At 34.8% G+C, this 14,648-nt stretch overlaps 1 protein-coding gene across 3 annotated transcripts in view; it reads right to left on the reverse strand.

Moving 5' to 3' along the window:
* UBN2 (ubinuclein 2) overlaps positions 1–14,648 on the reverse strand; it is an 81,341-nt gene that overhangs the window by 47,708 nt on the left and 18,985 nt on the right. For all 3 annotated transcript variants that reach the window (XM_019750359.2, XM_019750346.2, XM_019750352.2), the window contains exons 4-7: positions 13,024–13,161; positions 12,077–12,180; positions 10,014–10,512; positions 1,679–1,749 (exon numbers count right to left, since the gene is read on the reverse strand). In XM_019750359.2, the coding sequence (XP_019605918.1) occupies positions 1,679–1,749; positions 10,014–10,512; positions 12,077–12,180; positions 13,024–13,161 (812 nt within the window). The remainder of the gene's footprint in view (positions 1–1,678; positions 1,750–10,013; positions 10,513–12,076; positions 12,181–13,023; positions 13,162–14,648) is intronic.

The raw sequence follows: 14,648 nt of genomic DNA on the forward strand, positions 1-14,648 counted from the left end.
TCTTTTTCTCCCCAGCATAAGGAAGCAATGAGGAGCCAGAGCCAAGACACACCTGGATAACTTCATGGGAATAACTACCCCAAATAATCATGTACCCTATGCCCCCTGGAGGTTTGTTTAGGAAAGCGGAAAAAGAGGCTGGGGGCATAAGAAAGTGACTGAAATGGAAAAAAATTCAACTGCACACTAGGGCTTATAGAATTGGAGGTACACTCTGTGAAATAAAAAGTAGATGGGCTCCAAAAAACTAGAGGATTTCTTTTAAGATAGACATGGCAGGATAACAGACAAGCCAGTTAATGGAATGCTGATATTCTGCTTATTTGAGATGTTATGTTCCACGGATGGTCTTTTGATTCTCCCGGGGGAAAAATAGTTGTTCCCTCTTACAGAAGAGTAAAATAAAAAAGAACTGTCTCAGTCTCAGGAAAAGGATCTGATCTAGTAAACTTAGGGCTTTCAAATGGAAAGAAAAAGCAGAGCTAGTCAGATCTGATTATGGAATCTGGGACAGTGCTGATGAGTAATGGTTAGTCTGTTTATTGAATCTGGGGTTTTAAGGGAGATAGGTAAAAGGAGCTGGTGCAGACAGGAAGCAGTTATTTGCCTTGCTTTCAGGCAGACAATCAATCTGAATCTCCCTGGCTAAAACAAAGAAGAATGGGAACAAGGAATTCACCATATTAGCAGCATATTAGGTTAATGTTTCATGAGTCCATGGGCATCAAAAACATAATTTAAGTACTCCAGGATAATGAGAGATTGCAATTAATTAAAATAGTTATCAGAACCAAACAAACCAATCTGTCCTTTATAGTTCATGAGAAACTATCTCCATTATATATTTAAAAGACAGAAATCATAGTATTAGAAACATTGCTTTCCTGTTTCTTCCTATATGATGTTACTGAACCACCGTTATTTTCATCAGGAGTAAAATTTGCTGCTTTCCTCAGGATCACTTCTTTTTTGCCCAGTTCTGCCTGCAGCCAATTATATACTTAATTTCTGGAACCAATGATCAACATTTATAAGCCAATAGGTTTATAAGTACATCTTATTAGACCACAATCTTAGAATCTGCAGCTTCATTAGTATCACAATTTAAGAATGAAAATTACCACAAATTCAAATGCAATCTACATCACATATGAGCCTTCACACTCTCCTTCCCAATCTAACTTCTGTTTTTTATCCACAATGGACTCCATCCTACCCTACAAGCATGATTTCTTCATTAAATCATTTCTATTTGCCTATGAATGTTTGTATGTATTATAATTAACTCTACTAGATACCAATGGAATTGTTTTTCCCAAATCTGAAAAGTAAATGGAAAATTATACCAAATTTAATGTAAACACTCAGAACTGTCTCAGAAGGATATTTTCATATAAGCTGACAAGAAATACATTTAAATCTAGAATACTACTCAACCTATACAGTGGTCGTTGCCTCTGGCAGTTATAATATTGGAAGCTCTGATTATCCTAAGGGCTCCTGGAGAACAATACATGCAGAGGCACAACCCTGCTGAGGGCTGACAAGGAAGCCCTAATGCATGAGATGAGCTGACCACTCAGTATTTGTATCTCGAAGGCGTACCATATTTATAAATGAATTCTTAAGGTTTAAATAATTTTTAAGGTTTTTTTAATCAAAGAAGAAAATTACTTACTCCAGAAGAATATTATTCATATCCTGTGTAAAGAATTTTTTCCTTCCTTCTTCATCAAAAAGTTTGGCAGCCTAGAGAAACATAAGATTGGCAATATAACTCTCAATAAATACATTATTTGTTTCCATATCTATTTACTAAAGAATAAGCACCCTACCTCACTTTTAATCCTCTTAATACGCTGGTATTTAAAGTCGCCAATTAAAGTATGCTGTAACAAATTTAGCATGCATTCAATTCTTTCCCATTATGCTTGTATTTAATTTTCTCAATCTTTCTAAATTCACAAAATTATACATACAAGACTTTTTAGTGCTTTGGGTGTCTTGTGCTGTGATCTCCACGGTAACAGAAAGCAGATGTCTCACTTTTTCCAGACATTATTGTCTATAATGTGTCTGATATGTTGTATTTTATACACATTACCATGTTCAATACTCAAAACGGCCGATGACAATGGTATTATAATCTCCATTTCACAAACAAGGACCCTAAATCTTACAGAGGTTTCACGATGCGCCTTAAAACCGCACTGCTAGTAAGTGGTGGGTGGGCCCAGGACTCAGACCGGAAGCTTTCTGACTTCAATTGTACAACACTGACGCCCGTACAAAGACACTCAGCTGACTGCAGCCAATCTGGGTTCTACCTAATTATGTACTGACAATGACAAAATTAGCCAAGGTTATTATCAACAGGCAAACAAAATTTAATCCAATGAGTAGAAGAAGGATAACATCTTCCAACTGACCAGAAATAAGGAGTGTACAAACCAAGTTACTCTTTGGTCTTTTGATTCTCCCAGGGAAGAAAATAGTTGTTCCCTCTTACAAAAGAGTAAAAGAAAAAAGAATTATCAGCTCACCAGAAACTAAGAGTGTACAAACCAAGACATTCTACCATAAGCAAATTTTACTGGGGAAATAACAAAAGATAGTTTACCTTAAGAGCCACCAGATGTAAAAATGAAAGAAACCCAATCCAATACTCTGAGGAAGCCATATACTGACTCTGTCAATCTACCACATTATTTGACAATTTTACATGCTGTAAATATTTTAGTATATGTGCTGCCGAAGCGAGCACACATGCTGTAAATAGATAAGGAAGTTTCTGAGATGTACCTCAGTGCTTCTTAGAAGGGATAAAGCCTGGGTTTGTGTAGAGGGCAGAAATATAGGAAGAAAGCTAGAATGAAAACTAAACTTCAAGAAAGAGATGAGGTTGAAGGGTGGAAAAATGTTATAAAGTAAGAAAAGAGCAACAAGAAGAAACTCCTTATGGAACATGAGCATTTTAGACAAGGATGAACTCTCATCTCCTGAAGAAAAAACACCTCACATTTCAATGAAAAAATACGGAAAATGCATAGACATCAGATAAGTGAAATGAATCTTCTTATTGATAATTTCCTACTAAGCAGTAATATTAATCCTGACATGGCTACTACAGAGATGATAGTTTTTGATATATGAGATATGACAGTTTACAAGATTGAAACACACTCATTACTAATTTTTTAAATTTTATTAAATGAGAATGAAAGGCATATAACACAGCAGACAAAGTGCAAGCTATGGGGCTTGATAGTCCTGCCTTTAATCTTCATTTTGAATCATGGCTCAGCCACTTAAAAATTATGTGGCCTTGGGCAAATCACTTAACCTTTTGAACCTTAGTTCCCTCACCTATGAAATGTAAGAATACTACCTACCTCACATTGTTGGAAGACTAGACTACAGGGCACGTGAAGCACACTAAACCAAGCCAGGGCACTGTCTCCTGAAGGCCAAATAGTGCCTTGTAAAGTGTGGGACACAGCAACACTGCTCTCAATACATGGTATAGGTTTTTGCTAAATAAACAGTAGCTGTTATTATTAATTACATCTTGAAACACCTGCATCACATCACTAGCACTTTTTAAAACCCTGAAAGATTTTAGGGGCGAGGCAACATGGGGACAGCACAAAGCACATACTTCAGAGTCAGGTGAGCCTCGTGTTTAATTTGGGCTGACTAGTTGTGTGGACTTGACCAAGCTATTTAACTTAAGTTTCTTAATTGTGAAAAGGAAGCAATACCTACACTTCATTCTTGGAGTCTTTGATAAGATTAAATAAAAAATCTACTCGATGAACAAAACTATAGATTGTATACTTTTCAAAAAATAAGTGTAGAAAATAGCAAAAGCATGGAAACAAAGGAGAGGGAGGGAGCAATAAAACAGAATATTAAAAATGACAGAATAAAGATCAATTATATCCTTAAAACAACTGTAAGACAAAATCATTTGCTAAAAGAAAAAAGACTCAGAAGATCAATAAACAAATTTCCATTTACACGCTATCTATAAGAAAAAGAGCTAAAATAAAGGAAGTCAAAAACGTTGCAAGTGAATGATGAGAAAAGCTATACCATGCAGAAATAAAGAAAAAGGAGTCACCAGTAAAATGAGACAAACCTGAATTCAAGATGAAGTGCATCAATAGCACAAAAAGGGTCACCTTCAAATTATAACCATCACAACAAAGATCTAGCCATCAAGAATCTTAACAGCCAAACAACACAGGTTGGAAATAAACAAAGCAAAAACTATGGTAAACACAAGTTATTACCTAAGACACACTGACGAGATACTTTAACATAATTCTTTAAGTCCTGGACTAATGAAGCACAATAAAATAAGTAAAAATATAGAACTAATTAACAAGTTGGGATCTCAGAAGAAACACTAGGAAGCACAGAAAATAGGAATGAGAAATAAAATCCTAGGACCAGTTGTTGGCAAAATTAGGTAAATCTTGCACTTCCCTAATCAGACAGAGATGATTAATAAATTTTAAAATGTGATTTAAATGGATTACTGTAATCCTAGGAGAAAGAAGCAAGTTGTAGAATAGTCCATATATTATAACCCTATGAAGAATTATCTTGAATAATAATATAACATTTGCAAATGCATGGATTAAAATCCAGAAAAATAAACAGTAGTTTAATAGTGGTCATCTCTGCTGGGCGTGGGATTATCAAATAGGAAATCTTTCCCTAAGTATGAAATACATTTTTTTTAAAATACATTTTTATATTGTGTATTTTATTTTTATAATAAAAAAGAGGACTAAAATAATGCATGAGTTTAGATAAACATGCTAAAGTAACCATAAAGGGTATTTTAAGCTAGGTTTGGCATATTTTAAGTGAAAATAATATTTTGCTGAGATTAAATGGAAAAGTGTGATAACATTTATCTAGTTAAACAAAAGAAGACTATGAATCCAGGTTGATCTGGAGAGGGATACGACATGCTAAAACCTCAACTCTTAAGTTTGTCCTAGTAGGAACACAATGCATGCTTACCAAAGCTGCTGATTAGCTGGTAAAATCAGTCACATTTCTGCAATGTACCTGCTCCTACCTTCCGTCTGTTTTGCTTACATGATTATGGAAGCTAATAAATATTGTATTTACGAAAACTATGCAGAAGAATATTTATAAAGCAAAGTGACATAATAAAACAATCAATTGTACCCATGTTATAATTATATATATAATAAATTATATCTCTATTTAAATGCAAAGGTCTATGCTATCAGTTGATTTCTTAGCAGAACTTTTACAATCCAGAAGGGAGGAGGAGCAAGATAGGCACCTACAACCTAGAATATTATACCTGGCAAGGTTATCATTCAGAATTGAAGGAGAGATAAATATATTTCCAGACAAGCAAAAACTAAAGGAGTTAATCACCACTAAACCAACTTTACAAGAAATGTTAAAGGGTCTTCTTTATGCAGAAAAGGCCATAACCAGAAATAATAGAGGGGAAAAAAATCTCACAGGTAAAGGCAAATATAGAATTACCACATTGGATCGATCAGCCACTTAAAAATCTAATACAAAGGTTAAAAGACAAAAGTAGCAAAATTAACCATAACTGTAATAAATAATCAAGAGACACACAAAACAAAAAAAAATATATAAAATATAGTATCAAAAACACAAAGTGTGGAGGGCGGAGTGAAAATGTAGTGCTTTTAGATTGTGTTTAAACTTGAACAGCTTAAAGCAAGATGGCTATAGATATAGATGGATATATATTATCCTCATAGTAACCACAAACCAAAAAAATTACCAAAAATACACACAAAAAAGAGAGAGAGAGAAAAGAACCCAAACAAAATAGAAAAAGAAACCAGCAAACCAAATGCAAAGAAATCAAGAAGGAACAGAGAATTACAAAACTACCAAAAAACAATTAACCAAATGCCAATAAATAAATACCTGTCAATAATTATTTTAAATGTAAATGGACTAAATGTTCCACTCAAAAGCCGGAGTGGCTGAATGGATTAAAAAACATGACCCATCTATATGCTGCCTATAAGAGACTAACTTCACATTGACAGACACACAGAGACTGAAAGTGAAGGGATGGGAAAAGATACTGCATAAAAATAGAAATCAAAAGAAAGGGGTAGCAATACTTGTATCAGACAAAATAGACTTTAAAATAAAGTTTGTAAAAAGAGACAAGGAGGACTTCATATAAAGAGAAATGGTCAATCCAAGAAGACGTAACAATTGTAAATATCTGTGCACCTAACATAGAACACCTCAATACATAAAGCAAATATTAATGAACCTAAAGGAAGAAAATAACAGCAATAGAATAAGAGTAGGGGACTTTAATACCCCTGTAACATCATTGGACAATCATCCAGACGGAAAATTAATAAGGAAATAATGACCTTAATGTCATATTATACAAGACTGAATTAACAGACATTTATAGAACTTTTAATCCAAAAACCGCAGAGTACACAATTTTTTCAAGTGGACATGGAACATGTGATCTCCAAGACTTAATCACATATTAGGCCACAAAACAAGTCTCAGTAAATTCAAGAAGACTGAAATCGTATTAAGCATTTTTTCTGACCACAATGGTATGAAACTAGAAATCCACTATGAGAACAAGACTGAAAAAAACATAAACATGTGAGATTAAACAACGTGCTACAACAACAAATGAATTAAAGAGGAAATTCAGAAATACTTTGAGACAAATGAAAATACAGCTCCCCAAAATTTATGGGAGGCAGCAAAAGCAGTTCTAAAACGGATGTTCAAAGCAATAAAGGCCTACCTCAAGAAACATTCACAATGAACAACTTAATTTTACACCTAAAGGAACTAGAAAAACAACAAACAAAACCTAAAGTAGAAGGAAGGAAATAATAAAGATCAGAGCAGACATAAACTAAAAATAGAGTTTCAAAAACAATAGAAAAGATCAATGAAACCAACAGTTACTTCTTTGAAATAAACAAAATCAACAAACCTTTAGCCGATTCATCAAGAAAAGAAAGAGCCAGAAATGAAAAAGGAGAGGTCACAACTGACAACACAGAAACACAAAGAATCATTAAAGAATACTGGGAACACTTATATGCCAACAAATTGGACAACCTACAAGAAATGAATAAATTTCTACAAACGTACAACCTTTCAATACTGAACCTGGAAGAAAAAGCAAATCTAAATAGACTAATTACTACTAGCAACAGCATTGAAGCTGTAATAAAAAAAGGAAGGAAGGAAAAAAGGAAGGAAGGAAGGAAGGAAGGAAGGAAGGAAGGAAGGAAGGAAGGAAGGAAGGAAGGAAACCTCCCTACAAATAAGTGTCCAGGAGCAGACAGTTTCATAGATAAATTCTACCAAACATTTAAAGAAAAATACCTATCTATCGCAAACTATTCCAAAAAATTGAAGAGGAACACTTGCGAATTCATTCTAAAAGGCTAGCATTACCTAATACCAAAAGGGTAGCATTACCTAATACCAAAATTAGACAAAGACACTAAAGGAAAGAAAATTACAGGCCAATATTCATGAGGAACATAGATTCAAAAATCTCAACAAAATCCTAGTAAACCGAATTCAACAATATATTAAAAAGATTACACACCATGATCAAGTAGTATTCATCCCAGGGATGCAAGGAAGGTTCAACATCTGCAAATCAACTGTAACATGATACACCACATCAACAAAACCAAGGATAAAAATCATATGATCATCTCAGTAGATGCAGAAAAAGCATGTAACAAAATTCAACATCCATTCATGATGAAAACTCTAAAAAAAGTAGGCATGGAGGGAACTTACCTCAACATAAAGGCTATATATGACAAACCCACAGCTAACAACATACTCAATGGTGAAAAGCTGGAAGCTTTTCCTCTATGATCAGGCACAAGATAAGGATGCCCATTTTCACCACTTTATTCAACATGGTATTGAAAAGTCCTAGCCACAGAAATAAGACAAGAAAAAGAAATCAAAGGCATCCAAACTGGAAAGAAAAAAGAACTAAGTCTTTTCAATAACTGATGTTGGGAAAACTGGAGAGATACATGCAAAAAAAAAAAAGAAAAGAAAAGAAACTGGACCATTCTCTTATACCATATACAAAATTAAACTCAAAATGGATTAGAGTCAAATGTAAAACCTGAAACCATAAAACTTCTACAAAAAAAGATAGAAAGTCAACTCTTTGACATCAGTCCTAGTAATATCTTTTTGGATATGTCCTCTCCAGCAAGGAAAACAAAATAAAAAGTAAACAAATGGGACTTAATCAAATTAAAAAAGCTTCTAGGGGCCGGCCCAGTGGCTCAGGTGGTTGGAGCTCCGTGCTCCTAACTCTGAAGGCTGCCAGTTCAATTCCCACATGGGCCAGTGGGCTCTCAACCACAAGGGTGCCAGTTCGACTCCTCAACTCCCGCAAGGGATGGTGGGCTGCACCCTCTGCAACTAAGATTGAACATGGCACCTTGAGCTGAGCTGCTGCTGAGCTCCCGGATGGCTCAGTTGGTTGCAGTGCATCCTCTCAACCACAAGATTGCCAGTTCAACTCCCGCAAGGGATGGTGGGCTGTGCCCTCTGCAACTAACAATGGCAACTGGACCTGGAGCTTAACTGCGCCCTCTACAACTACGACTGAAAGGACAACAACTTGACTTGGAAAAAATCCTGTTAAGATACACTGTTCCCCAATAAAGTCCTGTTCCCCTTGCACCCCCCCCAAAAGAAAAGCTTCTGCACAGTGTAGGATACCATCAATAAAATTAAAACACAATCTACTGAATGGGAAAATATATTCGCAAATGATATATCCGATAAGGGGTTAATATCCAAAATATATAAAGAACTCATACAACTCAGTAACAAAAATATAAACCAATCAAAGGATGGGCAGAGGAGATAAATAGACATTTCTCTAAAGAAGACACACGTATGGCCAACAGACATATGAAAAGATGCTCAACATTACTAATCATCAGGAAAATGCAAATTAAAACCACAGTGAGATACCACCTCACACCTGTTAGACTGGCTTATCAAAAAGTTAATAAACAAGTGTTGGTGAGGATGGGGAGAAAAGGGAACCTTCATGCACTGTGGGTGGGAGTGTAAACTGGTACAGCCACTATGGACATCAGTATGAAGATTCCTCAAAAAATTAAATTAGAACTACCATATGACTCAGTGATTCTACTTTTGGGTATTTATCCGAAGACATTCGAAACACTAATTCACAAAGATAAATGCACCCCTATGTTCACTGTGGCATTATTCACAATAGCCAAGATATGGAAGCAACCTAGGTATCCATGAGTATATCAATTAATATATATACACACACATATGAATTCATACATACACAATTACTCAACAGTTAAAAGGGATGAAATCTTGACATTTATGACAACATGGATGGACACAGAGTGTATTATGTTAAGTGAAACAAGTCAGACTAAGACAAATATCCTATGATTTCACTTATGGGTATATGTGAAGTCTAAAACAAAAACAAATGAACAAACAAAACAAAAACAGACTCACAGAAATAGAGATCAAACTGATGGTTTCCAGAGGGGAGGGAGGTGGAGGGGGAGGGAGGCGGAGGGACAGGTGAAAAAGCTGGAGGGGGATACAGGCAATAACAATGTGATAACTTTGCACAGGGACAGATGATTCCTAGACTTAGTGTGGTGAACCCTTCATAAAGTACAGAAATGTTGAATCACTATATTGTACACCTGAAGATAATATATACCAACTATACTTAAATAAATATGTAAATATAAATATAATAAACAAAAAACAAATGCCTATACATATAGGCTTTAGAGCCAAGGAGTAAAAGGAAATTAAAAGTTTGTTGTTTTTGTGAATGTTGGGATCGTGGGTTATTATTTTTATCTTTAAAAAACATTTATTGTTATATCTGTGCAGCAAATAAAAAACAGGAGCATTATTCCACTTACTACACGGAGGTCTTCAATACGTTTTTCAAGGAGGACCGGTAGACCCTCTGGGAGTGTAGGCACCACCTTGGGCATAACCTGAGAGGCATAGGTTGGCTGGGTGGTGTTTCCATTTTCTCCCCCTGACTCAGAGAGGGGGCTACCATCAGAAGCAGCATCCAGTAATCTGTCAAAGTCGATATCATCTAGCATCTTTAGGGCACTTTCAGCTTCCTGAAACAGTTCACGTTCATTGCTAACAAAAATGGGGAGGTCCGGGTCAGCGTTGTTCAGGTTTAAGTCTGAGACGTCATTTCCCAGCGCTACAGCAGTGGAGGGGGGTTTATTCAGAGCAGTGGTCATTAAGTTCACGGGGACTTTGGCGGGGACTTTCGGGTTAGACTCCTTATCTAACGCGTCCTTCTCTTTCTGAAATTTTCTTATCATGGCAGCTAGAGAAAGAGAATCTTTGTAACGTTTCTTCTTTTTTTCAGATTTGTGTGAATTTAGAGCCACAACTCTGTGAAGAAAAAAGTAATCAGTTAGGCGATGTATGATTTGAAACATTAAAGCCCCATGGAAATAAGTACACACAGATTATCAAAATAATCATTTGACAGGTGGGAGAGCAAATTTCTCATTAAATTATACTTTTAAAATAGCGTCTGCATCATTATCTAGATTGTCACTTATGAAAGGTAAATACGTAAATGGACATTTGAGTGAAGAAAATGAAAGGAATAAAGTCAACAGAAAGAAACAAAGCTGAATACAGCTCAGGTTTATTCAAGCTTAACTTACTCGTCTTTTGGGAATGTTCACATTCTTTAGTACATCTACAAAGCAGTCACCTACAGAATTAACTAAAGAAAGAAATGCACTTTTGCTGAAAACAGAGTTGCCTTACAAACGGTGAAGCCCATACACAGTACACCTTCAAACTTGTAACCCAGGTGGCTTATGCTGCAAACTGCCAATGAAATATAAAATCCTCTTATCAATCTGCGAGCCTTCATTCATCCCTATGACCCTACCTTCTGATCATTTTTCACTTTCCATTCTAGGAAGAGCTGCGTGAGGCAATCAGGGAGAGATGAAATCTTTTCTAAATTCTGTGGCTTATGTGCTTCTATGTGCATTACAGAACCTAAAAGATTATTAGCACCTTGAGGGCAGTTCCATGTTTCATTACTGTTATATATCGAAACCAGAACAGTGCCTGGTTTACAATAGGTATTCAATAAATATTCGCTGAATAAGTTATAAATTTGAGAAAATGATAAATTCAATAAAAGGCATTACTTATAGTTTTTGCTCCCAAAGAAGCTTACTTGTAAATAATAAAACATTTCAAATAGCCCTTAGTAGTATATTTCTTTTTCTTAATAATTTCTTAATGACTCAAAGATTACTATAATCTCATACTCAGGAGGGGATAAATACCTCCCTACATCAAACTTTTGGATATTGACAGCCCAAAATTCACATGTGTTTCCCCTGTTCGGGAGGGGAGGGATATCCAGCTTTTTACAAGTTTCTGTACCTTAGTTTTTCAAAAAAAGCCTTAGAGGCAGGGGAAATTGGTAGTTTTATGACTGCATGATACAAACATTTTATTCTTATGATTTAAGGTTTTTGAGATCTTGTACTTGGTTTTTAGAAACAATATCATTAGCTAAAGTCACAAGTGTTAAGGATAGCTAAATAAAACTTTGTTTTAGATTAAAACAACAATAAATTGTTTACATAGACTACTGCCAATCCTCAATCCCCAGACATCTAAGTGTAGTTTTAGTATGAAAAGATTAAAATGATTTGTTCAATGTTGTTACCTTTACAAACTGGTTCTTGTTGGTAAAAGTAGTAATAGGCAAAATATTTAATGAACCAATTTGCAAATCTGATCTAACACACTGTCTCGATTAAGACAACAAAGACTTCTACTTACTAATAAAAAAATATTAAAATATAAGTTAGTAGGTCACTGAAATTTACAAAGTGTATTAAATTAGACCCAGCTAAGCTAAATTATTTAATGTGAATAATATTATGACACTGGTTCTTTTATGTTTAATTTCACGTACCCCAGTTGTTTGGGTACTTTTTTCCTTGGTTTCTTCTCCTTTTCCCCTTCCTCTTTCCGCTTTCGCTTCTTCATTTCAATATCATCTTCTTTTATTTTGGGAATCTGCAAAATGATAAAAGAATGCATCATTTATCTAAGTATTGATGCTTTTCTCTGATGTTAGCAATCCAGCATCCAGGGCAGTATTTTTTTCTCAAATTTCAGGTAGCATTAGAACTGCTTGTTAAAAATGCAGATTCTTGGGGTCCAGGAGTACTCCCACCCTTAGTTTTGATTCAGTTATCTGTATTTTTTAACAAACATTTTGGTGATTCTGGTACAAGTATGTCTTTGGACCATACCTCACAAAACACTTATCTAAGGACACGTTCTCTATTTCCCAAACTATATATATATATATATATATATATATATATATATATATATATATATTCTATAGAATTTGCTTTACAAATCACATCTTAGGAAAGGTAAAGGCTATTAACACTCATTTCTAATAGTCTCGCCTCTCTTTGGAGAGAAAAAGAACATCTTCTGTCTTTAAGCAGATTTTTCCCTAGAGAGGAACACTAAAAGATTGGGGGTGAAATTTTTTGAGGCCTTGCTTGAGCAAGGCTAAAAAAAACAACAAAAAAACCCCAGTCATTTCTATACCAAGTTTTAACATGTCCTAGAAATTTAACTATATCCCAGAAACAGATTATTAGACCACATTTGGAGAGAGAAATTTTAAAAGAAAACATAATTCTACTATGATATAAATATCAACTTGCCCATGTCTACACAATTTTACTTTAAAGAATGTAATTAACTACAGATTCATTAAACAACTGTTAGCATTTTTCTTTTCCTTATATTCATAGTGTAAAGCACAAGTTAAAATTCAAAAAGTATATTCTATTAATCGAATGCTCTCATTACTGTTGCAATGTTGAATAAACTCACTTTGGGTGGCTTGTGCTTTTGGTTGTCTGTAGTATCATCTTCTTCAGTATCTGAAGCTTGGCGAAACTGAAGAGTGCCAGTGTTGATATAAAAGCCTCCATACTTTGTTGTTAGAGAAGCAGGAACTAATTCATCATACTAGATTTAAAAAAAGAAGTTTTCAGATATCTCTTATTATCTTTAATTCTATAAGTATATCGAAGAAATTCAATTACCATGTCAGCATCTTCCTTAAATCCTACCTGCAAAACTGACTGCAATGAGAATGTATGTAGAATGAATTTAGAAAAAGTTAATATCTGGAGGAAAAATAAGTTCTGATCATTCAGTATTTATTAGAAAGGCACTTCTGGAATAATGAAGCAAATTCTAAATATATCATCTGCTGAGAAAAATTTAAGTAAGGGCCACTGCTACTGTTCTTAATGACAAATGATTGTAAAGAGAAATTGAAACAAATTAAAACAGATGATTAAATGTCCAAATAACAAATTTCATTTCCTACCATATCAGTATATAATTTTATTCACAAGGAGATTGTAAAAAAAAAAAATAAAGTATTTCTTCTGTCTTAGCGCTAAGCTTTTAAGTGGCAAAATTTTTAAACATTAGAAAGAAGAACAGCATGTATGTGTTTCGAGGGAAGCAGAAAAAGAATTCCCTAGTTCAGGAGGCACACATGGTGGCCCATGATGAGCTACACACTTTGCTTGGAGCAAGACACTCAAACTGCCTAAATCAGACTGAAGGGCTAACCTGGAATAGCCCTTAAAGCTGATGTCCTCAAAGCACGGATTTTAAAATTTATCATTATCTCACTTAATGAGGATGGACAACATGCAACCATTAAATGAAGGTCAATCTTAACCAAATGAAGGTGTTTATAGTAGGAGAGAAAACAGAAATTATTTGTCTAATAGAAGTAAGATATCTGCTATCTGGGGTCCCCAGAACTCTACTTAAAGGTTCTTCATATTATATAATTAGTGTTTAAGAAATTCAGATGTTTAAAGACAAATCTTTGCCATGGGCAAGAAATATACATAACATACTAGTTACTACAAGAATATTAAGGCTAAGTGCAGAAGTTGTGATTTTTAACCTGCATCCTTTTAAAAATATATTGAGAATGGAAAAAGAAATACCTGGTTCAATCATATTAAATAAAAAAGAAATGAAGTAAGAAAAAAAGAAAAAGGCTTGAACTCCTTCTTGCTCCACTTCATGGGCTACTATAAAGATTTACAGGTAAGACCTTCAAAAAGGGTCCAGTCCCATCTGCAAGTAAAGGAGCGATGAGAAGAGCAAAGGATTAAAAGTAAAAAGACTTTGTAATGATTATTTTGAAAGTGTGTAATTGTGATAACATAAATACCTGTACCTTTTGTATACTGCTTTATAATTTTCTATGCTTCTTCATGGAAATTATTTGTTGGTCTTCCTGATACCCTTGTGAGGTAAGGAAGGCAAATATTTTCCCATTTTATAAGTGAAGTACAGATTCAGAGAGGTCAAGAACTTTGCCAGAGTAATTTTATAGTTTACGGCAGAGTCACTGGCTGACTCCCCACCCATCCACTCCACCAAGCAGCTTCTCACGTGGGAAACACCCCGTCACCAGGTTA

Source organism: Rhinolophus sinicus, linkage group LG11 (genome assembly GCF_036562045.2).
Source record: "Rhinolophus sinicus isolate RSC01 linkage group LG11, ASM3656204v1, whole genome shotgun sequence".
NCBI classification, from domain to species: domain Eukaryota; kingdom Metazoa; phylum Chordata; class Mammalia; order Chiroptera; family Rhinolophidae; genus Rhinolophus; species Rhinolophus sinicus.